Source organism: Eptatretus burgeri, chromosome 12 (assembly GCF_056783735.1).
Source record: "Eptatretus burgeri isolate ZD-2024b chromosome 12, Ebu_testis_v1, whole genome shotgun sequence".
NCBI lineage: Eukaryota > Metazoa > Chordata > Myxini > Myxiniformes > Myxinidae > Eptatretus > Eptatretus burgeri.
Window position 1 is genome coordinate 16,597,974 of NC_140972.1, and position 27,336 is coordinate 16,625,309.

The 27,336-nt window shown below is 43.3% G+C and overlaps 1 protein-coding gene across 3 annotated transcripts in view; it reads right to left on the reverse strand.

Moving 5' to 3' along the window:
- LOC147015163 (ubiquitin carboxyl-terminal hydrolase MINDY-1-like) overlaps window positions 1-27,336 on the reverse strand; it is a 115,452-nt gene that overhangs the window by 56,341 nt on the left and 31,775 nt on the right. For 2 of the 3 annotated variants that reach the window (XM_085849684.1, XM_085849683.1), the window contains exons 2-4: window positions 27,211-27,318; window positions 14,347-14,404; window positions 570-634 (exon numbers count right to left, since the gene is read on the reverse strand). In XM_085849684.1, the coding sequence (XP_085705810.1) occupies window positions 570-634; window positions 14,347-14,404; window positions 27,211-27,318 (231 nt within the window). The remainder of the gene's footprint in view (window positions 1-569; window positions 635-14,346; window positions 14,405-27,210; window positions 27,319-27,336) is intronic. The other variant, XM_085849685.1, reaches the window with a different exon arrangement.

Genomic DNA, 27,336 nt, shown 5'->3' on the forward strand with positions numbered 1-27,336 from the left:
TAAATTTTTACAAAGTGATGATCCACCCATCCTCCTTACTACAGAGCACCCAGGCTTTGTTAGGATTTGATACTGGGGTGCAAGAGGAGGAGAAATTTGCATCAAATTGTACATTACAATGTAGCTTCAAATATTTCAACAGAAAACTGTGTTGCTTGGATCGTTGAATATGAGGAACAGGACCAGGTCCAAGACATTGCCTTGGGGAACTAAAACCTCAACAGGGGAGATGAGAGGAACCAGTTGACAGCCACACCATGGGAGGAGTTAGCCTTGGATGCAATAAGGCTGATAGTTTGGAGAGCAGGGTGGGGTGCCAGACTATATTGAATGCTCGAGATATGTATCGATAATTACGAACATAACAGCAAAGGTACATGCAAGTTATTTATTTAGAGTCAATTGTGACGGGGCAATTTCGTTTGTCGTTGAAACTAAAAAAATCTGCTGATGCAACAGCTTTAAAAACGATATAATATTTCTTGAGAAACATTTGATTTGCTTGGAATATTGATGGAGGTATGCATTGGACTGCATGAAGCAAAGTAACCAAACAACAAAACAATCACCTGCTCGTAGTTGAGTCGCTGATCTTCGGAAAACTCCTTCGGTACGCTTTCTAAGATGAAATCACCTGCAGATTAATGCATGTCTGTAAGTATGCGGCATGAACACATGTCAAAGCATGTGCATCACATGGTTATGTCACAGATACGGTTTAACTCTCACCACCCACCTCCTTCTCCGATGAGCTCTCAAAACAACATTATTAGAATGTGACAGTGACTATGTTTCCAAACATTTCTTAATCAAACATTATTTAAATTAACAGAACATGAAAAAATTTTTTTTTACATTTATACAGTACAACAAAACTATGACTAGGCATAATTTGCTTTTCAAATAATGCTTTGGGGTGGAGTTCCTCCCACCCACCTCCATGTAATTAAGAGAATCAATAATGTGATTGAATTTTCAAATAGGCATAAGTACACAACAGTGAAGGAAATGGTCCAGTCTCCATCCCCGTCCCCATCTCCATCATACTCTTCACAGAGCATCGGTGCTGCCGAAGCAGCTTCCTGATCAAGGGTTATACGGGGTGGTTTGCCATTGCCTTCCCAGCAGTAGTTATGGCAGGCATTTGTAATTTGTTCATGGTGCCGGCGATGGCTCGCCGACTCTTCATGAAGGACACTGTGGGGTATTTAACGTCCACCAACTAATGCCACCAGATGGGACGCCTGTTTAACGTCCATCCGAGGGACGTTGCACACATTGATGAATCACCCTGTCTGTGAAATACCGGGATGACAGTTTATAGCTGGGTTGGAATTCCAGCCCAGGAGAGACAGCAAGAGAAGCAAGTATGCATACCTCGAGGGATCAGCCATCTTGCCAGCGCGCTATTAATTTGAAAAGCAACAATGGAAAGAGGTTCACAATGGTCGGGAAACATATCTCAGCTCAGCTGAATTTCAGATGAATTTCTCAGCAAACTAAAGTCGAAGTCATTTTGTCATTTTGTCGAAGCGTTTGCCATGACGAATGACATCGGCATTTTAGGGGGCAACGCAGTTCAAGCCAAACGGCCACAGCATTGTGGTTTCCATTTTGTCTGTTCATCACATTGTTGTCATTGTTGTTGCTGTTGTTGTTGTTTCTCTGACCCTCAACTATCAAAAGCCATTCCATCCCCATCATCAGTCATCGAGGAGTACATCCACGAGTTTTGCATTTAGAAAAGATTGTTATATATGTCATACAACAAACAGCTGCCCTTTTTGCTTCACTAAAACAACAAGTAGATGGGTGATCATGCCAAACCATCTTTTGTCTCTATCAGCTTCTTCTTCTTTTTCTTGAGTATGGCAGCTTGGGTGCCAGTTCGCTATCATTTTGTTGGGGCATGGCTGTGCCGCTGGTGCTGTGTCCAGTTCACTTGTGCACTGTGCACTAGTACTCATTTCACCGACCTGGTAAGGATGACAGGCTGAGTCAACCCCACCTGGTGTTAATTTAGCGGCCAAAGGGGCTCAAACTCAGGACGCTAAGATCCCAAGCCAGCCACCCTAACCACGAAGCCAACACCAGGTTTGTTTTAGCTGATAACTAATATTAAAGATGGTTATATTTTTTTTTTCCCCCAATACACTTATCTATATACTGTATAACTAAAACTCTAATCTTGTATGTAGGTAGGTATGTATGTATGTATGCATGTGTATGTTCCCGAAATACAGCCAAAACGGTACACGATAGCGCAAAAATTTTCGGCCCACATTACTCACCATTCTTCTGCGGTGTGCATTATCAAGTTTCGTTAAAATCGGACAACGAAAACATAATTTAAAAAAATCAATTCCTGGTTCAGTCAAGTACTCTTCGGAAGAATTTGATCAATGCAAACAACCTCAGCGGTATAGTTCGCTGGAGCCATCTTATTTTTTTTCTTGAAATGATTTATTTGAAAATCTCAAAAATTTAGTATCGACAAAGAACGATTTATTTTTAAGCATAAAATAAACATCGCCATTTTGATTTAATACTTCCGGGTTCATTCATAAATAAAATTGTGTTTACATGATTACACACAATAATTCCTTCGACTTTCTTTTCTCAGTTTTTTTTTTTCACATTGACGCGCAATATCAAGTTTCATTCAAATCGGGCAACGAAAAAAAATTATTAAAAAATTCAATTCCCGATTCAGTCAAGTACTCTTCGGGAGAATTTGATCAATGCAAACAACCTCAGCGGTATAGTTCGCTGGAGCTATCTTTTTCTTTTGAAATGTTTTTTTTTTTAATCAACCGCTGTCACAACGGGAACCCAACGGGTTCATGGGCAAATCTAGTATGTTACTAAAAGGAGAGTAGTGTGTGGTGTGTGTGTGTGTGTGTGTGTGTGTGTGTGTGTGTGTGTGTGTGTGTGTGTGTGTGTGTGTGTGTGTGTGTGTGTGTGTGTGTGTGTGTGTGTGTGTGTGTGTGTGTGTGTGTGTGTGTGTGTGTGTGTGTGTGTGTGTGTGTGTAGATTCATTCAAAAAGGGTTCCACCTGTCGCAATTAAAATGGTTCCTTAGGAAAGTTAATAATCAATTTACTTGGAACAAAGAATCAAGTACGTTTAATCTTCAAGGTGCCTGTGCTAAAAGCCAATCCTTCCGCGATTGAAGAATAAGAAGCAGGACCTCGATGTTTAATGGAGTGAGTGGTTCCTGCTGTCGGAGAGTAATAAAAATAGTTCCGTTTGAACGCTAATAAATCGATATACTTGGAACAAAAATTGGTGTCCATTTAATCTTAAAGATGCCTCTTTTAAAAGCCAATCTTTCCAGGATTGAAGAAGAAGCAGCAGGGACTTGAACTTTAATGTGGCAATAATTGCGTGGGTTTTCTCAGGATTGCTGTTGGAGAATGATAAAAATGGTTCCGTTGGAAAGCTAACGATCAATTTACTTGGTTGGAGGTGAGTGTTGTCTTGACAGTGAAGGTGGCTGGCTTAAGATATTTGGGTCTTGAGTTCAAGCCCGTGCTGTTGAATCAACACCACGTGGGTTGACGCAGCCTGTCATCCCTCCGAAGTCGGCAAAATAAGCACTAGCTTCCTGGCAACAGGAGGAATTGCATCAGCGGCACAGACGCGTCCCCAGAAGAAAAACAAACAAAAAAAGCAGCCAGCACCCACAGGCTGCATACGAATGAATAAACTTGGTTGGAAAGCTTATGATCGATTTACTTGGAACAAAAATTTGTGTCCCTTTATCCAAAGAGATGGTTGTTTGAACCAAAGAGATGGTTAAACCACCGATGCAGATTGTGGTGATGGGCGGGTAACACCGCCAGCCCAGAGAGCCGAGCGGTTTTCCTAAGGAGGCGGACATATTGATCCTCGGAGATGATATCGCGTGCAGGAGGGGTAGGGCGGAGAGACGGAAGAATGGGAAATCACAGCACAGGGGGGTTTATACTCGAACACCACGACAAACACATGGACACATCAACTGAAAATAAACACAGGATTTAATGAAAATAGACGAATATTTACAAGGGACAATAATTAAGATATAATAATAATTGTGAGATAAATTAAACTGACAGTCGAGGCACCTCCACACAGACAAGGGGAAACGAGATAAAAGAAAATCCTCCCTTTATTCTGCCAATTTGATTGGTCCAGGGATGATCTTTGTAGAACTTGGAATCGAGGCGCTACGTCCTGCACGTGTAGATGTGCGCAAAATGGCACCGAGCCGCTCTCCCTCGCAGCAGGAAAATTAGGCAAGTCATCAACAGTATTCAACACCAAGGCTCACCGACCGTAGTGCAGCTTCTTCGTCTATCACGCCTGCCGATACATGGCACTGCAGAATCACGCCGTCTCTTCGGTCATATATACACGAGGCTTCGAGGTCCGTCTCATGCGACCCAACCAAGAGACAATGGCCAGTATCTTGCTTCACCCCACAAGCCAAATTGCCTCAGCACAAATACGAGAATTGTGGCATCATCTTCATGCATTGAAGGAAAGCCAGCCGTAAAGCCCTGTTCTTACAGGCCATGTCCGAGCTACATTCTCTCTCGGCCACGTGCGTCCCTTACTCCGAACTTATCCAACAGCCACCCACCTCTTCACTTCGCTATCTGTCCTGCCGTCACACGAACAACCGCCCACCTCCGGGGAATGGCTTGCTGCCACGAAAACCGATAAGGCGGGGCTTCTGCCTGCTCGGCATGCGTAGCTCTTCTTGTTATGGTGGTGGCTGTTATAAAAACGCAACTCCTTCATGGCTGGGTTGCAAACAGCAAAAACGTAGGAATAAGTCACAGGTGGCAATTACATACTACAGGGAACTTATCCTTAATCCCCACCTAATTACCGTACCACCCCCCATGTGGTGACGCGCAACACTAACACTCAGTTTCCCTACTTAATTTACATCAAGATGTTTCTTGCACGTCCACGGTCCAAACAACTATTCAATCCTAACTTTCCTATGAAATTCCTACATCTACCCCCACAACCGTAACTGTATACACATATATCCATCCATTGGGACCATACTCTGTGCAGAGCATTGGTGTTGCCGAAGCAGTTTCCTTGGCTATTGGACACAATCCTGGACGGATCCCCACTTCGACACAGTATACCAGCAAGCTGGCACCCATTTTTGCCGACCTCGGAAGGATGACATGACGGAAGGAGTCAACCCCACCTGGTATCAATTTAACAGCAAGTGGGATTTGAACTCAGGATCTGACAATCCGAAGCCCACCACCTTAATCATTAAGCCAACACCAGGCATAAATATAAATATATCATGTCATATATCATATATACTGAAATGCAAAATAAACTTACCACCTTTTAAACCTTCAAATATCAACAATAACACTGCGTGTAGTAAATGTGTGAACTTATTTGTGGACAATAGTGTCCTCACTGTCAGACAAAACTGTCACGGATGGTCATTTGAACCTTCAATGGTCACTTCATAGCACAGCTGTTGAACAGCCGTTTTGACTGTCAGTGATTAGCCAAGGGGTACGGGATGATTTCAATGAGCTGCACGTGATGTCTTGATATTGGCTTTAAAAAGGCCAGTGCAAAATGGGCATTTCAATCAACATGCCACGATTGTCAAGGGATCAACGGCAGTGTGCCTTGGGCATACTGCAAGGCGGATTGAGCTACCGTGAGGTGGCACGTCGCCTTGGCTGTTCACACCAGACGATATCGGCCCTGGTGGACAGAGACACCCTCTACAACTCTGCAGATGACAGACCTCGATCAGGGAGGCCAAGAGTCACCACTGCAAGGCAGGACAGGTAGATGGTCCCAAGTCAGATGGCTTCAGACATTGATGACTGAGTGGGACAGAATCCAGCAGCAATCCATCCAAAGACTGGTAGGCAGTATGCGCCAACGATGCACTGCCTGTATCCAAAACAATGGTGGCCACACACGCTATTGAAAGGGGATTGACATTGCACCCTGTGCTGTTCTGTAGTGTAGAACAAACAAATGCCAATGTTTCAATTAGCAATTGTTGGTTTGTTTTATTTTGAACTGTTACAATTTTATTACATTTCAAACAAGTGGTAAGTTTATTTTGCGTTTCAGTATATATACAGTCATGCGCCACTTAACGACGTTCCGGGCAACGACGGATCGCATATACGACGGGTCTGCCAGCTCTGAAAATAAATTTATATATATAATAAATAAATAAAAATATGTAGCTGAAAAATTCCTATCGCCGAGTGATGTAGCCTCGTATAAAAATAGCACATACAATTATGTACACTCTACAGAACATAATACCTCATAATGATAAGAAACAACGACAGTGTGGCCCTAGTATAATGCGATCGTTGAGGTCCATAAAATGTCATCGCGAAAAAAGCAGGGTCGTGCTAAATCGGGATTCAAGGAAATCGGCTTTCAAACTGAACCAATGTTTCCACGTTTACCTTCTAGCAAGTAAATTACCTTTGAATTGAAGAATTCCACGAACAAATCGTTGTTGTTCATCAATTAAAACACAAATTTATTTTTAGTGAAGCTTTTTATGTTGTTAAAACAATCGCACTGTTCGGAAAATATATCACAATTGACAGGTGTTCGTTTATTCATTTGTAAATTATAACATCGATGCAATGATTACGTATTTATAAAATCCAAACGCCATTTATTCACCTTTCTATAATCGATGCGAGACGAGGTTGTAAGCTGCTGCTAACAACACTGATGGCCGTCATGAACTGCACAAAGCTAAATCTAACGTGTCTTCTGTCTCTTGGATGTGGGTTACAATTGCTGACAGTATTCATTACAGTAGTATGCTGTACAGGTTTGTTTCTGAGGGGCAATAGGCTACACCATATAGCTTAGGTGTCTAGGTTTGTGTAAGTACGATGTTCGAAAACGATGTTCGAAAACGAAAATTAAAAAAAAAATGATGTTCGCACAACGACAACGTCGCTTAACGACGCGTTTCTCAGAACGTAATCCCATCGTTAAGTGGCGCATGACTGTATATGTGTGTGTGTGTGTGTGTATATATATATATATATATATATATATATATATATATATATATATATATATATATATATATATATATATATATTGTTGCGGAAATGGCACTTAGTGTGTTATTAAATACAGGCTTATTAAATACTTAGTGTGTTATTAAAAGCCCAGACCCCCCCATTAAATGCATGTTTCGCCAGGTTGTTCGGTAAATGGACGCTACATGTGTGTCGGGAGGTGTAAGAGGCTGTTCATTGTTTGTACATTGGTGGTCGACCGAGAGATTCTTTTTCTTCCTTCCTCTCTCCGGACAATAGTCCCCGCCCAGCGCTGGGAGGGGGGGTGGCCTAGAGAAGGAAGTGAAACTGAAGGGAGGAGCCAGTGGGCTTTGAGGCGAGCGTGCGCCGGAAAGACGGTGGTGAAACTGAGCGCCGGTGTGGCGCGATCGGCTGAATCCGGCTGGCTGTGTGTGAGTCAGCAGTCGGCTTTGAGGCGAGCGAGGGCCGAAAAGGAGAAGTAAAACTGAAGAAGTAAAACTGCAGTGGGCTTGGAGGCGAGCGTGCGCCGGGAACAGAAGGTGGAACCGAGAGCACCGAGGTTAGTCTGCGATCGGCAGAAGGTGAGACTGGGAGCGCTGAGGTGGCGCAGATCGGCTGTACAGGGGACAGCTGTGTCTGTTTTCGTGAGGAGCGAGCCAAAAGAAAGGCAGGGAAGCGACTGCATGAGGGCTGTCTGCCATCAGCTGGATGAGAAACGACGAGTGGGAGTCGGCGATCGACCTTTATGAGGACATCGACAGGTTCATCCGGAGTCCAGTGATGGAGCCTCTGACTGTCCCAACTCACCTCACAGCTCGACGACATCTTGGAATCCCATGGCCCCAGCCTCCGGAGCCCAACACCTCGATTTGGCCTGATCTGGTGAACAGGCCAGGCCTGGACTTGTATGCTGGACCTTGTGAAAAGCCAGCTGGAGCATACCACCGTGGATCTTTCGCTCTGGTGCAGTCGACCACGTGGGGTCTGAACGCGCCGAGGCTGCGTGCGTGAGGGCTGCAACACGTGGACGAGAGCCATTTTGCCACGCGGCGCGTTTGAGCTTGGGCGCTCGAATCCGTAGACATCGGCTTGTCACGAGCCACATTCGTGCCTTTGACACTTTCCTCTCGTCCATGAAATATCACCAAGTACTCTGTGTCTTGTCTGCATGCTATCCACGTCTTGTCTGCATGTTGTTTAAGGCTTATCTCGTTAGGGTCCCCTTCGAAACCCGTAATCCGTAGCTCCCTAGTTAAGAACGGGTAAGAGATTAATTATAACATTGTCGTGAATGCTTTGCTGGTGTTGTGTTTCCCCGATGTGTCCCCAATAAATCTGGCTGATTCGTATGAAGTTGCCGCTTTGAATAAATTTGTGCCGCGCCGAGGAACAATCTGCTCGATTTGGAAATAAAAACCAAAAATGGTTACAGACTGGCAGAATTCGCTCGGTATCTGACAAAACCAGTCTGTAACCACGGTCTATTTCCCCAACTGGTAAGGTCCAGGGGTACGTTGGTATCGCGATTCGAGACACGTGACCCGAGGCCTGTGCCGAACCAGCCAGCGTTATAACCCCGGAGATGGTGGTGGTTAGGGTGGCGCCGAATCTGTAACATTTGGCTGTCGAGAGTAGGGTGCGAAAACCCAAACTGGTTACGGACAGTGATTGACGCACTCGTCCAAATCCTTAACAATATATATTTTTACGGATCTGGAAATCATGAGCACTCAACATTCAGGTCCCAAAAATCAGTTATTCCGTTAAGTATGTGTGTAGTCAGATTCCCCTTCCTTTTGTCTCGTGGAAGGATCAAAAACGTGCGTTACGATTTCTTTTAGTCAGGTTATTAAATCCAACCATCCACCAAACCGACAACACCACTGAACAAGCGCTTTACTCGCCGAACCGGTGACTCGCTGTCCGAGGCAGAATCTCTGGCAGCTCCTTCTCGGCTTCCACAAACTTTGTAACTTCTTTTTGACGAGTATGGGCATGCATGAAGTGGGGGGCGGGGTTTTCCCGTCATGGCTAAAACCCCGCCCAGAAAGGGCGGACCCATGGAAGCCCCGTCCAATCAGGGCAAACAGTGACGTCAGTTTCACCAAGGCCCCTCCTCGCTGAGGGAGGTCCATAAAATTACTGACACTTCAGCGGAGAGTTCAGTGCAAGAGGAGTTCTTTGGACGAAGGGTTTTTGCTGTTACGAAGGGGTGGTTACAAGGGGTGGTTACAAGAGGCGATTACGAGGAGTGGTCACAAGAGGTCTACGTTGCTGTTACGAAGGGGTTTTTCTGCTGTCACGAGGGTTGAGCAGAGGGCCATCGAGGTGGCGAACGTGTCTCTGCTGGCCCTCCACAAGGAAGGACAGAGCGACCCTGACCCCCCTCCGTGGACCCCGATTATTCGCCACCTGAACTCCACCACGGGCCTCGAGCCCCCCACGTGCAACTGGGGATCGGACCAACGGCCTTTGTCAGGTGCCGCATCGCAGAGTACTCCCCTCCGACGACCAGGTACAAGCCGAACTCTGACCCCCAGCTCGTCTCACTCATCGGCTGGAGGGTCGAATAAAGAACCTTGGGTTTTCTTTTCATTTGTGTGTGTGTTTGAGTGGTGTGTTGGGCCCATCTTGTAAGTGGAACTGCACAAGTGTTTTTGCCATTGTAAATACTTGCATTGAATATTCACTTTAAGTCTCACTTCTTGTCTTTTATTTACTGTAAATAAATTATTAGAAATGTTCCCAACTCATTTCCGTCCTTTCTTTATTTGGTCCAGCATGGTCCGGGTCTGAGTTCAGATGGGGTTTCATCCCCGATAATCCGATAATCGTAGCCTGAACGTCCTGGGCAGGCCCGCTCGACTGCATCCGAGCCGGAGTTGGTAGGTGGAAGTTGATACTCTACCGTAGCTGGTAGAGTGATCCAGTTCGGCCAGACGTTCCGAGGGCGTGAATCCCCGGTTGCCAAGACTGCGTGGTTACTTTGGTACATTTGATCTGGATAATGAATCCTACGGCACGCGGTCGAGATATTGGCGTTTCACGGTCGATTAATCGACCCGCCGGCTTCGGAGTTATCCGGAGCGACAGCCTATAAATTCCGGGGAGTCTGGTGGGAGACGGCGTAAACTTCCCCACATAGCGGTTGTTCTCGCCACTGACCGCCGGCCCACAACACACACACACACACACACACACACACACACACACACACACACACACACACACACACACACACACACACACACACTAAAAAGTAACGGGACAGCCTGCTGTGTGCTCCACTTAAACAACTTGAATGAACGGGTTATGACAGTCTTTTGGAACATTCCAGAAATATCTAAATATTAATACTGAAGGTCCAATTTTGTGCTCCTCCAAGGGGTCGCGTCACGTTTTTCTCGGTACTGTGACCTGGACTGAAATAAACTTCGTACCTGTAAGAGTGCATCGCACATCGTGGTAATAGTGAACTTTCAACTCTGAATCAGAATAAACACTTTTTGTTTTACATTCGTTTCCATGGCGACGTGTGACGTCACCGCTGAGAGGCGTCAGGACATCATGACATCATCGGTCATTTGCTGACGTCATTACATCCGTCGTCAAAAGACAGACCGTTACCGCTGAGAGGTGTAATTCCACTCCTCGAAAATAGCGTCTGCAATGTAAAACCCTCTTCTGCACATGCTGACTTCCTCAGAATGTGAATTTGACACAAAAAAATGCAACAAGAAACATTGCATCTTCTATCTATATATTAATACTGAAGGACCAATTTTGTGCTCCTCTGAGCGGTCACGTCACGTTTTTCTCGGTACTGTGACCTGGACTGAAATAAACGTCGTACCTGTAAGAGTGCATCGCACATAGTGGCAATAGTCAACCTTCAACTCTGAAGCAGAATAAACACTTTTCGTTGAGACTGAGGTGAGGAGTGAAGAGGCAGGGGTGGGGGATGAAGAGGCGGGGGCGAGGAGTGAAGAGGCGGGGGCGAGGAGTGAAGAGGCGGGGGCGAGGAGTGAAGGGGCGGGGCGAGGAGTGAAGAGGCGGGGCGAGGAGTGAAGAGGCGGGGCGAGGAGTGAAGAGGCGGGGCGAGGAGTGAAGAGGCGGGGCGAGGAGTGAAGAGGCGGGGCGAGGAGTGAAGAGGGAGGGGGAGGAGTGAAGAGGCGGGGGGCAAGGTAAGCAAATATTTGGGCGGGGGTAAGCAAATTAAAAGCGGGAGACGGGGGGGGTTGGAAATGGGGCAGGGGATGAGTGTGCGGGGCTGGGGTGAATTAGGCGGGGTTGACTGTGAGGGGGTGAACAGGGGACGGGGGGCAAGTGGGGCGGGGAATCAAGACGGGGGCGGGGAGTGAATAGGTGGGGGCGGGGCCGGGGTAATTACATTTTTGGGCGGGGGTAAGGAATTTGAAGGCGGGGGGGTGGGAGGTGGGGGGGAATAGGGCAGGGGATGAGTAGGCGGGGGCAAGCACGCCCTGTCCAGTCCATATCCCTCAAGTGTGGGTGAGCTGGTGAGGGTAGTTGAATGAACGGAATCCGTCTGTGACGGGGTTTCGGCTAGTATATATGATTGGTGATGGTTGACTGCGCTCATTGTGTGATTTTTTACAGGTCGTGCTTTACACATTGTCTAGTCTGAGTCGTCTCGCTACAAGTCGTGAACAGATAGCCAATCTGAAGTTTCTTGCCAAGCTTGGCAAAAACACCTTCTGGATCCTTCGCAATGCTGCAGCAAGTCTACGGGGAAGAAACGATGTGACGTACACGTGCATTTGAATGGCACAAGAGGTTCAAAGAGGGACAGGAGGTTGAAGACGATCCATGGTCTGGAAGACCTCCAACGAGCAGAACGGCGGACAACATTGAGCGTGTGAAGCAGATGGTACGCGCAGATCGTCGACTCACGGTACGGATGATTGCTGAGGAACTTTCCATCAACAAGGACAATGTCTGGAGCATCATCACTGAAAATCTCGAAATGCGCAAAGTGTGTGCAAACATGGTCCCCAAGCTGTTGTCCGAGGACCAGAAACAGCAAAGAGTCACTATTTGTGAAGACATTATCGAGTGCCTCGAGGACGATCCAGACCTGATCAGGAGAGTCATTACTGGCGATGAATCGTGGATATTCGAATACGATCCCGAGACCAAACGGCAGAGTCATCAGTGGAAAAGTTTGGAATCGCCAAAACCAAAGAAAGCAAGGGTGTCGAAGTTGAAGGTCAAGCTCATTGCGTTTTTAGCAGCGTCTCGCGTAGCGAACGCTGCTCTAAGAGAGCTCGGCATTGTTCTTCTTCTTCTTCTTCTTCCTGTGAAGTCAAAACCTTTTGGACTGGGCTCTTTTATATACAGGATCCGGATCTCCTTAAATACGAAACACCTGTACACATCCTCGCATAGACGGTGCCTTTTGAGAGCGTCTATCATGAACTTTAAAATATATTCGGACATTTGCTTTAAAGTTTCGAAAAGTTCACGTTACTATTTAAAGATTATTCCATTTAATATATTGTAAATTCGTAAATACACCATTTTCTCGTCATGAACGAAGATCGTCCATGACGGACGTGACGTGACGTGACGGCACGTGACGAAATATCGGAAGTTGTTGTTTTTTTTTTTGTTTTTTTTTTTAATTCTTCCTCTTCTTGTTCTTCTTCTTCTGGTGAAGATAAAACCTTTAGGACGCTGCTCTTGGACACATTTGCCCTTGTTTGACATCAAGGGCATCGTCCACTTGGAGTTTCTACCACAGGGTCAAACAGTGAATCAATACGTGTACAAGGAGATCCTCCGGCGCCTCATGAGATCAGTCCGGGACAAGAGGAGGGATCTGTGGGAGAACAACGCCTGGGTGCTCCACCATGACAACGCCCCTGCTCACAGTGCCCTGAGTATCCGACAGTTTCTGGCGGAGAGGAACGTGCCAACTCTGGAGCAACCCCCGTATTCGCCAGACTTGGCCCCTTGTGATTTTTTTTCCTATTCCCCAAGCTCAAGGGAGTGATCAAGGGGACCCGATTTCCTGATGTGGAGGCCATCAACAGGGCCGTGACGACGGAGCTCCTGAGGATTCCAGAAGAAGCCTTCCGGGAGTGCATTGAAGCGTGTATGAAGAGGATGGACAAGTGTGTGAGACTGGAGGGAAACTATTTTGAAGGGGACAAGCTGTGATTACAATATATTTTTTGGAATAAAATTTCTGTGAAGTCAGTCCCGTTACTTTTTAGACAGACCTCATACATGTACATATACTGTATACTAGCGGGGTATGCTTACACATTGTGCAAGCATATGAACTGCGCTTCCCCGTTGTCTCAGGTTACTCACTTGCATTTGATTTTTCATTTATTTATATTTTCATTTACAGATGCTTTCCAACAGTTCTGTGATTTTTTCCTGGTGCGTCAGCTTCGATGTCCATCGGCACACAAAATTACTGTGCTTCCCCATTGTCTCGGATCGTTCACCTGCATTTTCTTTTCATTTTTTATTTTTTCATTTATTTATAATTTTCATTTATGGATGTTATCTGACAATTCTGTGATTTTTCCCGGTGTACCGGCTTTGATGTCCATCCGCACGCAAAATTTCAATTTCAGCTTTTTACGTCACCTGGAAGGTACCGATTGTTAATATCAGTCAATGGTTAGAAAGTGCTTTAATCATATATCTCTCACACTCTCACACACACACACTCTCACACACACACACACACACACACACACACACACACACACACACACACACACACACACACACACACACACACACACGTTGGCAAGGAAAAGAGGGGAAAATTTTATTTCCAGCCACTCATAAAAATTCGAAATATTTCATTATTTCAATCCTAAAATAAAATGAGTCTTTACAAAAATTCTTGTTTAGGAAATGCTTTTCAACGAAAATAACACTCAGAGCAATTTGTTTTTTTAATCCTGGAGTGATATGAATCAAACAGATGAAGACAGTCGGTGTCACGTCTTATTCGATTCATTAGCAATGCACGACAGCAAATTTTGATTCCAATCGAGTCCCTTCCCACCTCTGCGCGCATCATGTGTGCACCAGGTGAAGCAGCACCCGCTTGCCCCATTCCCAAACAAAGAATACACAAATGATCTATGTCTCCGCAATTTAACATTCTGCCAGAGTATCCCCAACAATTATTATTCCACAAAATAACTTGGACTATGTTTGCACACTGAACACAGCTGTAACATAAACAAACACATCACCAGAAATAAGAAACCAATCAGGATGCTCACCGAGACATTCCATCAGTTGCTCTGCAGTTATAATCTCAATCCCTGCTGGGAATCGTATCTGAGGCAAAAAGAGCAAAATAATTATTTTAGCTTCAGAAAAACAACACTGACAAGTAAAAATAAAAAAAATATTTTACAACCATCAGTCAACAGATAGAACATGTTTGCCAAGCAGGACTTTCAAACGTCATAATTCCACAAAATATATAAATACATGCAAGCGTATCCAGCAAGACTTTTGTTTACTCAATTTTCTTTGTCCAAATATCATTTTATTTGAAAAAAAAAACAAAAACAAAGAAAAACCATCAATTACCAATGCTGCACATTTGTGGACAATTATTATTTATTTACACTACAATCGTTTACATTACATCATTTAAACTATTGTAGTGTCATTTCCCTGCCTTGTCTGGATCCCTCAAATTGCACCATTTAATCTGTAGCTTTTATTTCTCACCTTCAACTGGGCCTCCATAGTGGATTGGTGACATCATGGCTGATACATACAGGTAAGTATTGTCAGTGGTTGTTAACATTTCTTTTTTGAAAGAAATATTTCACAATCACAACTGTTCAGTGGAGTCCCAATACAAGCAATATGCAGCACAACAAACAGCAATTTTGTGTGACCATTCCAATCAAAATGACAAATCAGCACTTCGGTAAACCAATAAATTATAAAAGCGATTTGAACCCACCGAAATTCCGCATAAATAACCTTCTTCTGGTTAAACATAATCCATATCCAATTTCTAATTAAATCCAATAGAAACACCCACTCCCGCAGGGAGCAGCCAAGGGGGCGGGGAGAGGGGGGGTCATGTGTATGTACATGTCCACCATTATCATGCCGATGGTGGTGGAATACTTTTTTATTTTTAATACACAATTTCGAGGTTCGTATAAGAGCTAACACACAGAATGTATAACAAGGGGAGCATGAGACAAGAAGGGCGGGAGAGGGAAGCACAAAACAGTGGGGAAGAGACGTTTAGGAGATCTGAGGAAGGGAGAGGGATGGGGTGGGGTACAGGGGGTAAACAAGATGGACATTACAGGGACTTTCAGGTCCTTACACTACAGGGACTTTCATGAAGGAAAGCAGGGAATTTGAAGGAAATGGGTTTGGGGTGGATTAACAGGGGTAGAAATGATCATGGTTTTTGATGGGGGAAGACAAGAGATGGTGGTGAACAGCTGTTTTGAAGACCTCGAGGGAAGAGTGGGATTGAAGAATGTGAGTTTGTTCCAAAGTCAGGAAAAAAAAAAAGAGGAAGAATGAAGGTGAGCAGTGATTCTTGATTTTGGTAGTTCTACCAGAAGGGGGTTTGCTGGTGGACCTTGAATGCCTTGCGGAAAAATGGGGGACAGATCACAGTCAGAGCAGTGGGGCGAGGCCAGAGATGAGACAGTAGTAGACAGAAAGACCACCGACCTGTCTGCGGTGAGAGAGTGAGAAAGATCTATCAGGTATGAGTGAAGGACCCAGATGCTTGAGGTCCACACTGTCAAGGAAGAGGGAAGGGAGGAGCCTTTGGGTGCAGGGGATGGGAGAGAAGGGGAAGGTTAGGACGATGGAGGAGGGGGGAGGGAGGGATGTTCTTCTTATTCTTCTTTAACAGACAATTATTTCCATGTTGTCTGGTTGGCCAGGGGAAGCTTAGCTGAAGTCTTTCATGAACCAGCTGGCTCGGCCTCATGGTCAACTCAGGTTATAGCAAGAATTTAGAATTTCTTCAGGGTGCCAGCGATAGCTCTCCTATTCTTTGCAAAATATATCGATGTTTAACATCCATCAACTTACGCTTATGCCAGGAGATGGAACGCTAGGTTTAAAGTCCATGCGAGGGAAGGCACACATTGATGAATCACCCTGCCTGTGAAACATCAGGATGACAGTTTATAGCTGGGTCAAGATTCAAACTCAGGCTGGACAGCTCGGAGGGGAGTTTGCATTACGTGTCAAATAAAGGTCATAATTGGGACGTAAGCAAGGGGCAACAGTGCACGTCACACTTGATGTCATGGTTGGAAGAAATTACATGTGAGGTCCCAAGCTACAAGTTATAAACAATCCATGTATAGTCCAGTCAACAAAATCCCATGCGAGAAAAATCTGACAAGCAATGGGAAACATCATTCATCGGTGAAGACTCATTTGATCACCTAACCAAGACGCCCAGCAAGTCGAGATGGCTCGGATCCGTTCGTCTGTTGGGAAAGCGATAAGCATAGAATGCCTCAAGCATGTCAGGTTTGCTCCAAATTTCTTTCAGTTTGGTGCTAAACAATAGTAGGGACTGTTTAAAAAGGTAATCGTACATTGGAAGTAATTGACAGAATGGTTTGCAGTTATAATAATTTTACTGCCTGTAGGTGTGCCCCATGAAATGCCATGCTGAGCTATTTATACACCTAAACACAGAGTTTGAAAAAGGTGGAATTCCCCTTTGGGGAAATGAAGTCGCCACAACCTCCATCGTGTGACCCTTGGTTCTCCTGTCAAGCTTGGTTGAGATTGGATAGGTAACAACCTAATGTATCTCATTCAACAAAGATATTAAATTGTATTTTAGTATGACATCCAATTAAATGTAGTCATTTTCAAATTGCATCGATATACAGTGTGTGTGGTATGTGGTGTGTGGGTCAGAGATTGTTATCGCCATAATTCGGGTTTCAGAAGGTGGAACCGAGTCCCCCCAGGACTCAAAGTGTCCACCTTCGTTTCATTGAAGGATCGCGATTCATGGCCTAAATTGTGAAGTTGTGTTGTTCTCAGAGTTTTGTTTTGACGGCTCTTTTCAGCATCGTCACTCAGCCTCAGACAGCCTCCAACTGTAGTTTGTTTGTGGTAATGTTCCCAGGGGTGGTTTGGAGAATCTTTTGAGGTTCTTCTTTATCATTTCCGTTGTTCCAATTATAACTGGCATCATTTTGGCGCTTTTTAGCTTCCAGGATCTTTTCACTTCATTCTCGAGGTCTTGATATTTGGTCATTTTCTTGATTTCTGCATTATTTAAACCAAAATCACTGGGTATTGAAAGCTCAATTAGCAATGCCTTCTTTTCCTTTTTGTATCTGAGTACTATGTCCAGTCACAGTGCTTTGTTTCACACTGGATAGGATCATCAGCTCGTACGTGAGCATTATGGCCTTGTTTATAATGAATGCTTTTGTTCGCGGTTCCATGAGTTTTGTGGAACTGGGATATTGAAATTTCAGCAGATATACCAGTGGATTACTCTGCATGCATTGCTGTGCCTTTGTATTACAGCTGTTCTGAAATGAGTTTTTTTTTTTTACACCCCGATAGGTGGTGAGTCGTGCTTTCTGTTTATACCTTGCAGCATCAACACTTGTCCGATTGGCTCAGTTCTGCCATTTTTAAGGCCATTCGTGTGATGTCCTTGGTCTTGGGCATTTATAATGATTCATTCTCTGTCCCAATTGAGCTGACCTATTCTTTGCCATTCCAGTGATCCTTCTTTGTCTATCCCCAATCTGTCCAACTATATACATACATTGTTACGGTTAGCATAGGCATACAACAGAGAGTTGTCCTGAGTCAGTTATCCCATTAATATATATGGAGATATATCCATTCCTTGTGTAGTGGGAAGACACGGGGGTGCGTTGCGATGGGCTAAAGTTAGGTTATTAGATCATTATTCCCCTTTTATTTTACTCACTCATTTTATTTTCGAGGTGAAATCGTCTCGCTTGCTACCCTCGTTTCGCTGGCCACAGCGTACCACCATCTATCCAGCAACTCGTTTTCAGAGGCAAAATCCCGACGTTCGCTGTGGAAGCCACATCGGCATCCACGTTCCCAAACCCAGACACGCAAGGCGTGGGTGGGCCAAACTAGCGTCTGGCCGAAACCCCGCCCAGAGAGGCGGACCACATGAAGGCCCAGTCCAATCGGGATGCTCGGATCGGACGATGACGTTGGTTACACCATGGCTCCTCCCCGAGCTCCGTGATCTATAAAGTACGGAGCAATTCTCAGAGTTGGGGCGAAGTTGGGGTGGATGGAAAGGAAGAAGTCGGTCGGAGTTGTTGGATGCAAAGGTATTGAGTTGAATGGGATGGTTGTTGTTGGATGGGAAGGTTGTTGTTGTTCTGGGAGGCCATTGGAAGGAGAAGTGCGAAAAGGAATTGAAGGAGTTGATGCGAATGTGTTCCGGCTGCTTGGTTCTGCTTACATTTCACCTCGACGGCCAGCCTACTGGTCCCTACTGACACGACCTCGACCAAACCTCTTGTGTGGTCATGCTACTGCTCAACTCTCGCCATTTTGGACTCCGCTTTCCTCCAGTCAAGCTCCTGCTGCAGACACGATTACCACACGTGCGGCTGTGGACCAAACTGCACAGCTTTTATTGGGTGCCGCACCACGGAGCATCCCTCCCCCCGAAATGCTCAAGTACCAAAAACTGTGACCTCAACTCCCTCCCTCCCTGGCTGCAAAAGTCCTTTGCCTTTCATTGGGTTTATTTTGTCTGAGTGTGTGTCTGAGTGTGTTGGCGCCTGTCCGTTAGATAAGCCTGTATAAGATCTTCATTGTTGTGATTGTTATCGCTTTTATTAATCTCGCATCAAGTCTGCACTGTCTGCTTTTGTAAGTTGCTTGTATAATTGTCGCACCCCACACCTCTCTCATCTTTCTCTGCATTACATCCCCAATAAACCTCTTGTTGTGTCACATGCTTTTCCTTGCTTATTGTAAATAAAATAATAATTGTTGAAATGTTCCCAGCTCGCCTTTGTCTTTTCCTCCATTGGTCCAGCATGGTTCGGATCTAAGTTTAGCCGGCACTTTATTCCCAACAATCCGCTCCTTCTAACGGGTATATCCTTGGCAGTGCCACTCGGGTGCATCCGATCCGTCTTGGGAAGTCTTGGCGTTCCATAGTACCACTTGCATTTTGCACAATGCATATTTTTGTCATTCCCCGTGTACGGTCTGTCGTCTGCTACCAGCTATGTTGTACTGCTATCGCGTGCATGTGCACGGGTATCGCTAGCATATATTATATATTTCTCCCAGTTGCCACTCCATGTTGTATTTTTAGATCCTCGTGGAGGATCTCCAAGTCTTACTCACGTTGTTGTTCTTCATAGTCTTCTTGTGGACTTTTTTGCTTCACAGCCAACAGTTTTCATCGAAACTTCCTGAAACTGGGCATATATATATATATATATATATATATATATATATATATATATATATATATATATATATATATATATATATATATATATATATATATATATATATATATATATATATATATATATATATGGGTTGACTCAGCCTGTCATCCTTCCGAGGTCGGCGAAATGAGTACCAGTATACTGGGCCGGTGTATACCCCGGTTAAAAGAGGTGTACCATATCCCTGTGTCGTAAGAGGCGACCAGGGTTGCGTCAGGAAGGGCATCCAGCGTAAAACATGTGCCAAATCACTATGCGGATCATACGGATGATCCGCTGTGGCGACCCCTAACAGGAGCAGCCGAAAGATGAAGATGTGTGTATATATATATATATATATATATATATATATATATATATATATATATATATATATATATATATATAAAATATATATAAATATATATATATATATATATATATATATATATATAAAATATATAAATCAAAATAAAAATACCCTGCGCAGACAGTAACCATCCCCGATTTTGAAAATTCCTCCTAGAAAAAAAAGTGATGACGTCAAAATATCTCCGCTAATGGAAATCGCCTAAAAAATTATCTCCGAAACTAGGCGAGCTTTTTGAATTCTGTTCGCAGGAATCAAACAGGGCATTAGCAGAGATGAATTACCACACATATGATACATCACTATGACGTCATATCATTTTTTATGACTTCATTCCTATTTTTTGTTTCACAATGCAGAGTTTTCATCGGATCTTCATGAAACTTGCCATGTATATGCAGAAAGCCCACGCGCAGGCAGTAACCATCTCCGATTTTGAAAATTCTTCCGAGAAAAAAGTTGACGTCATAATATCGCTGCTAATGGAAATCGCCTATACCATTATCTCCGAAACTAGGCAAGCTGTTTGAATTTTGTTTGCGGAAATCAAGCCGGGCATTAGCACAGATAATTTAATCGCAAACCTGATACATCACAATGACTTCATATTCGTTTTTATGACGTCATCTTTTAAAGAACGAGGATCTTAGCTCATTTGAGCTTGTTATTTTGTCATTTTTGCAATCATTGGGGCTGTATTTATTGCCGTTTCAGTTTGCTGCATGACATCTTCTATTCATACCTGTTTTTGTCAGTTTAGTGAGATACCTTTTCAGCCTTGTTGTGTTCATGCTCGTGTACAAATTGTATTCAGTAGTCTGTTGAACTTTTTATGTACTCTGCTAATTCTGCAGTCGTCGCTCTGTGCTCTTGGTTTCGTGTAAATATCTAAAGGCTATAATGGTTCTAACGGGTCTATAGCGGCTCATTAATATTTCTTTACTCATTAATTTTTTTTGTATTTAGCGAATATCTATACTAATAAAAGTGTGGGTGTGTGTGTAGGTGTGTCGGTGTGTAAAGATCAAAATGAAGACCAATTACTGAACCGTAGCCCCAAGAAGAAAGCCAGACATAACGACACACATTTTGATATATCGGGTCTTGATATACATTTTTATTTATCGATACATGAAGAGGGATTTTCCTTTGATGTGCTTCAGGAGTCATCAATATACACTGTCTTCCTAAACCTATGTTAAGCATACAAACATACAAATTATGGCTAATTAGAAATTGGATATAGATGGTCAAACCAGCTCAGAGAAGAACTAGAAGGGCACTCGATAGAGTGCATACCTCCGCCACGTAATGCCTGATCCACGAGAACATATTGGGCCCATTACATTATTGAAACATCATGCGATACAGGACTATATCGTTTTTGGCCCTATCTCTCAATGGTGAAGAATCACTTAAAAGTCAAATAATTCTCATTTCCAGATCCGGATTGGGATCTTCACCAAAATCGAATCAATTCGTCCTTGCCGCACACCCAACCTGTCCAACAAGTTTCATCCGAATCCGTCCACAACTTTATGAGACATCGTGCTATATATCTAATCGGTTTTACCATATCTCTCAATGGTGAAGAATCACTTTAAAAATTATCAGATCCAGATTCAGACTCAGATCCTCACCAAAATTGTATCAGTTCTTCCTTGTCACACACCCATGTTCACCAAGTTTCGTCCGAATCTGTCCACAACTTTTTGAGATATCATGCTATTTATCGTTTTTGGCCCCATCTCTCAATGGTGAAGAATCACTTAAAAATTCTAGTAATCGGATCTGGATCTGGATCCGGATCTTCACCAAAAATCCAATCAGTTCATCCTTGTCACACACCGAACCTGTCCACAACTTTTTGAGATATCCTGAACACAAACAAAGAAACAAACAGAAAGGGGTGAAAACAACCTCCTTCAATCTTCGGTGGCGGAGGTAAATTGAGAATCCTCACAATGATAGGTCAGTGGGGAGGGGGGAGGGCGGGGAGGGGGGGGAAGAAGTCTGAATTGCATGGATAAATTAGCCTGGTGACCATGTGACAAAGCCAGTGGGAATTGTACAATGGTTCACCCTCTCACCAATGCACACAACTTCCATGCTACCAAAGCAACAGTCTTCTGTTTTTTTTTCAAAACAGTCAAAGCAAAAGGCGTGTGGCATATCGTAGGATTCTTCTTTTTACTTCATGCCATCGGGGTAGTGGGGCAGATCTTCCTGGAGGCATTCAAGCAAAGCGAGGTGGCCTGGTGAAGGTATAGCTTCTTTTTAAGAAGAAGGATAACACCTCATGATGAAAATGGGCAAAAAGAACAACAATGTTGATGATGCAAAGTTTCGCACAATGAATAAGTTCCATTGCCTTCCAACAGAAATCAACGGACAGCATGCAGAAAAATAAGTCGAAAGAATCAAGAGAGAGGTAGACAAGACATGTCATCATGCTTGATATTTATCGAATATGTTAAGTCCAGGACTCGATGGTTATATCATACCTGTCAGAAATTTCTGCGGTCATGCAACTTAAAAAACTAGAGGGGGAGCACTCGGTAGAGTGCAAAACCTCTGCCGCCAATACTGCTGGGTCACTTAAATGAACCTGATATCCTATTCATTGTAAGTCAAAACGGATCAGACTCTGCTGAACCACGATTGAATAAACTAAACGAGATCGACGCGCATGTAGAAATTCCCAAAAAATAAAATCAAAAATTTTTTTGAAAAAAGTTGTAAAATTTCTTCTTTTTTGGGGGGGGGGAGGTTGAAATCACTTAAACCATGTAGAAATGCAAAAAAAAAAATTCAAATATTTTTCAAATAAAATCGAAATTTTTTTGAAAAAAAAGTTGCAAAATTGTTTTTTTTTTCTCCAACAAATTTTTTTTTTGGTTGGAAATCACTTAAAACATGTAGAAATGCAACTGGAGGGGGAGCACTCGGTAGAGTGCAAAACCTCTGCCTCCAATACTGCTGGGTCACTTAAGTGAACCTGATATCCTATTCATTGTAGGTCAAAACGGATCAGACTCTACTGAGCAACGATTGAATAAACTAAACTCGATCGACGCACATGTAGAAATGCAAAAAAAATCAAAAATCGGAATTTTTTGGAAAAAATTTGCAAAATTGTTTTTTTTTTCTCTAACAATTTTTTTTTGGGGGGAGGGGGGTTGGAAATCACTTAAAACATGTAGAAATGCAAAAACAAAAATTCAAATAAAATCAAAATTTTTTTGAAAAAAAGTAAAATTTTCCAAGTTGTTTTTTTTCTCCAACATTTTTTGGGGGGGGTTGGAAATCACTTAAAACATGTAGAAATGCAAAAACAAAAATTCAAATATTTTTTCAAAATGGCCACCATAATAGCTTGGGCTAAGTCCAAAATCTAATGGCATGATCCTTGGACCATACCAAATCCCCCCACCAAGTTTCGTCGAAATCCGTCAGAGTTTTTCTGTAATACTGTTCACAAACAAAAACAAACAAACAAAGACAGGGGTGAAAACAGTAACCTCCGTCCATCTTCGATGACAGAGGTTAATAAACCATGCAATTTTATCAGAAGCTTGCAAGAAAAATTATTATAGTTTTGTTTCAAGAAAGCTTCTTTGATTTCGAGAAAATATTTTCTTCCCAAGAAAATTATTTTTTGGCAGGGTGCGTTAATCGAAGTGTGAGATAGCAAATGTGGTGTGCTGACATTTCACACACGACATTTGTTGGTTCTTGCCAAAAGCCAGCAACTGGTTCGTTTTACCGTCTACTGTGCAAATTATCACCGCCTATCAATTTCTAAGAAACTTCTCTCAAAAGCTGTGCATGTCCAGCACTTAATTGTTCATTCCTATTGAAAATAAATAAATAACTCGTTCACCACAGCCTAACTCGGAGTCGCTTCACTTTTATTCGCTCATCAGCGATCTTCAGATGGAGTAAGAAGCAGCCATGATTTTCACTACAGGCTTAAAATGTCGAGGCCGTTTTCAGCGGGCATCACGTCGTCGTTCTACATCACACCACTCGATCCTCGCATACAGCGAAGAAGAAATAAAATAAAATAAAATAAATGGATGATGTCATTCGGGCTTCATCGAATAATCCATGAGGTCCACAAAATACAAGAAGCAAGGTGTGATTGTTTCATCGGAGGGATAAAATATTTGGGGTTAATTGTACCTTTCACCGATGATAAATACTCTCACTTGTGTATACATTCCCCCCCCCCTTACCTACATGCCCCATAACCCCCTCCCCCAAGGGAGCAGGTGTTTTAAGTACAGTAAATTCATTAGTTTCTTTATTTGGGAAAAATATTCAGAAATTGACAGACAGCCATAAAAATCAAACAGCAGCAGCAGCAGCATTCCACCACACAGAACATAGAAAATTAATTGAACCAGTTGACATCGATCAATATTATTATCATGGTTGTTTACTGACCATTTCAGAATCTGTTTTTTTTCATTCAAACATTTAAAATATAAAATAAGTGTGTTGGTCATTTTATTTACCTCGAGTTGGTCAAATGTGTGCTAAATCAGGAAGATTTTAAAGCTAAATGAAGAACTTCTAAAAGTCCTTTTTGTCTTTCAAACTTGCAAAAGCTTCGGGGGGAGGGGGGCTTTTGGACCCCCCCCCCGGGGGCCTAAGCAGCCCCCAGACCACAGCCTTATTAGGATTTACCTCCTATTCTAAAAATTAACAAGAACACTGCATTTGGTACCAAAAGGACACAGTCAAGGCATGTAGAAACAAATTCTATTGTTGCGAGCATATGGAGTGGTGCTTGACGCTTCCTATGCAGAGAATGTGGATCAGTGTATTTATGGTGTGCAATGGTAGGGCAAGCTCACATGTCTTCCCATAACTTTATGAATTAGAATTTGCAGCATTGTGTATAAAACAAACAAACAGTGTTCCATGTTTCCCAGGATGTTCGATGTTGTTAGAAGCATACTACGCCTGACATTAGTTATTGTTCAAGGTTCACAGTGATCTGTACTGTGCATTTAGGTTTATAGCGTTGTGTTCAGTAGGAACATATTAAAGGACGTAGTCATCTATTTAATAGGTACTTACTGTGCTGTGGGTAGAGATGGTTGGGGGGGAGGGTGAATGGGATCCCTGGTTCAGATTTCACAACTTTAGTCAATGGAACCTGGCATTATAATGAGACTTTCCTGCATTTTGGAGACAGTTTGCATCCAGGATAAAATCGATTTTTTTTTTTTTTAAATCGATCGAATGCTCAAAGAAGAGCTTGCACGTGTATCGTGTGGGACAGGACATTTGACAATGGACAAATAAATGTACATATATGGGATGGATTCTGTGATGCTGCCCCATAAATCATGCACCACATGCTCAGATGGAAATGTCAAATAGACAAACCTGAGATCACCTTCAGATTTTTCCTTATTTATTATTAGTAAGATCTGCTGGAAAAAAAAACAAGACAACAATGTTTTAGGTCTTTACAACTGTTAGACATGAGCCACTACAAAACCTTAGATTAAATTAAAACTAATAAATAAGGAAAACTCATCCTCAAAACCACAAAATATTGAGATGAGAAAAATAATTAACTTATTTGAGAGAGATGGCCGGTTATCCACAAATTAAAGGAACCATCATCGACTGCATAGCAATTTTTCACAAAAACCACACCACTCAATCCTGCATGGAAACAGTTCGCCAAATATTGAACACATTTAAGTTTGAATCAATGCACCACAATCAAAACGATTTTACCGCCGCCACTAATGGTGGACGGAGGTGATGTTTTCCCCCCCAGTTGTCTGTCTGTGACCAGGACACTGCAAAATTTTATGAACCGATTCAGGCGAAAAACTTGGTGGACAGGTTGGGTGGTGTGCGACGAGAACAAATCGATTCGATTTTGGTGAAGATCCAAGATCCAATATATTTTTTTTGTGATTCTTCACCATTGAGGGATTGGGGGGCAAAATGATATATAGCTCAATGTCTGATAAGGTTATGGACGGATTTGGATGAAACTAGGTGGACGAGTTGGTGAGGTGACAAGAACAAGCCGATCAGATGTCGATTCAGGTCCGCATGCAGATCCTGTCATTGGGATACAAAACATAAACTGTTCCGCCTGGCAGAGGTATGCGCTCACCGAGTGCCATTCTCGTCTTGGAAATGTAACCCTTAAATGTTTTACAGGAAGAAAATAGCAAAATCAAATTGCGACCAACGGAAACGCTTGGCAGTGCTCAAAATAAGGGAGGGCTATCAGCAAGAAGCAGAGCAATTGTACTGTTTACAGCACAACACTCATTTGATGGGAGAGATGTAGAAAGGTATTCAACACAATCATTTAGTCAACTGTCTTGGGCTAAACCAGAACATATTACAAACATGTATTTCACAAAAACTATCAAAATTCGACATAAACTGCATTACAAAGCACAAGGAAAAATAACATTTTCACCGACAATACAATCAACATTACACGTTAGAATCCTGTGTGGCTTCATGTATTGAGGGGTTACCTTTTATTACTACTTAGTACCAAGTTGTACTCTATGAAATTATGACTTCATTATCCCCACGCTTTTAGAAAAATAAAAATAAAATTAAAAAGGGGGATACTGCAATTGGTTCTGTCTGTCTATCTGCCCATCTGTCCGTTAGGTGATCTACTTCTAAACGGCTGGGCAGAAAATCACCAAACTCGGTCGCTGGCATGAAGGTGCAAGAGCAGTATTATTTTGGCTGCGCACTCTAAGGCAGGGTCAAAAGGTAAAATACCGAAAAATGCAATTACAGGCACATTTTTCAAGAAACTTTGTGCATGCAATCAACATGAAATATATAACGATTTCGTGGATTTAACTCCCAGTTTCATGCCCTGGGGGGGGGGGGTGTAGACGTGGAGTTACAGGGGTCAAAACTGAAACTTTTAAAAACTCAAAATTGGATCTTGGTTATTTCCTGGTGGAACATTTTGCAATCTTTCAACTTTGCTTGAGGTGGGAAGTGTGAGGATTTGCGACGAAGCGCCATCAACTTCGCTCTCGTTGAATTATTATTGGGATGTGGGGACCCACAAAACCTGATGCTTAGTGCAGTACCATTACCATGTACTCAGTATTTGAAATTGGTAAGGACAGTGCCTACGACACCATGAAAAGGTTACATGACACCCATTTGCACCATAACATAATGGCCAATGGGACCAGGGCAGGCAGATCTTGAGGGAGCATTTACACCGGTTCCAAACGGCCGTGAGCAGGTGGTTGGGCGGAGAGATTTACCTGCTCAAATACCCAGGGCCGGAATTGGAGCTCACAGAGCCATGCGCCCACATCACGCAAGACGATTCGGAGAAGGAGAGGACAGCAAAATTGTGGATGCTCCAGAGTCTGTACCGGAGAGCAGGT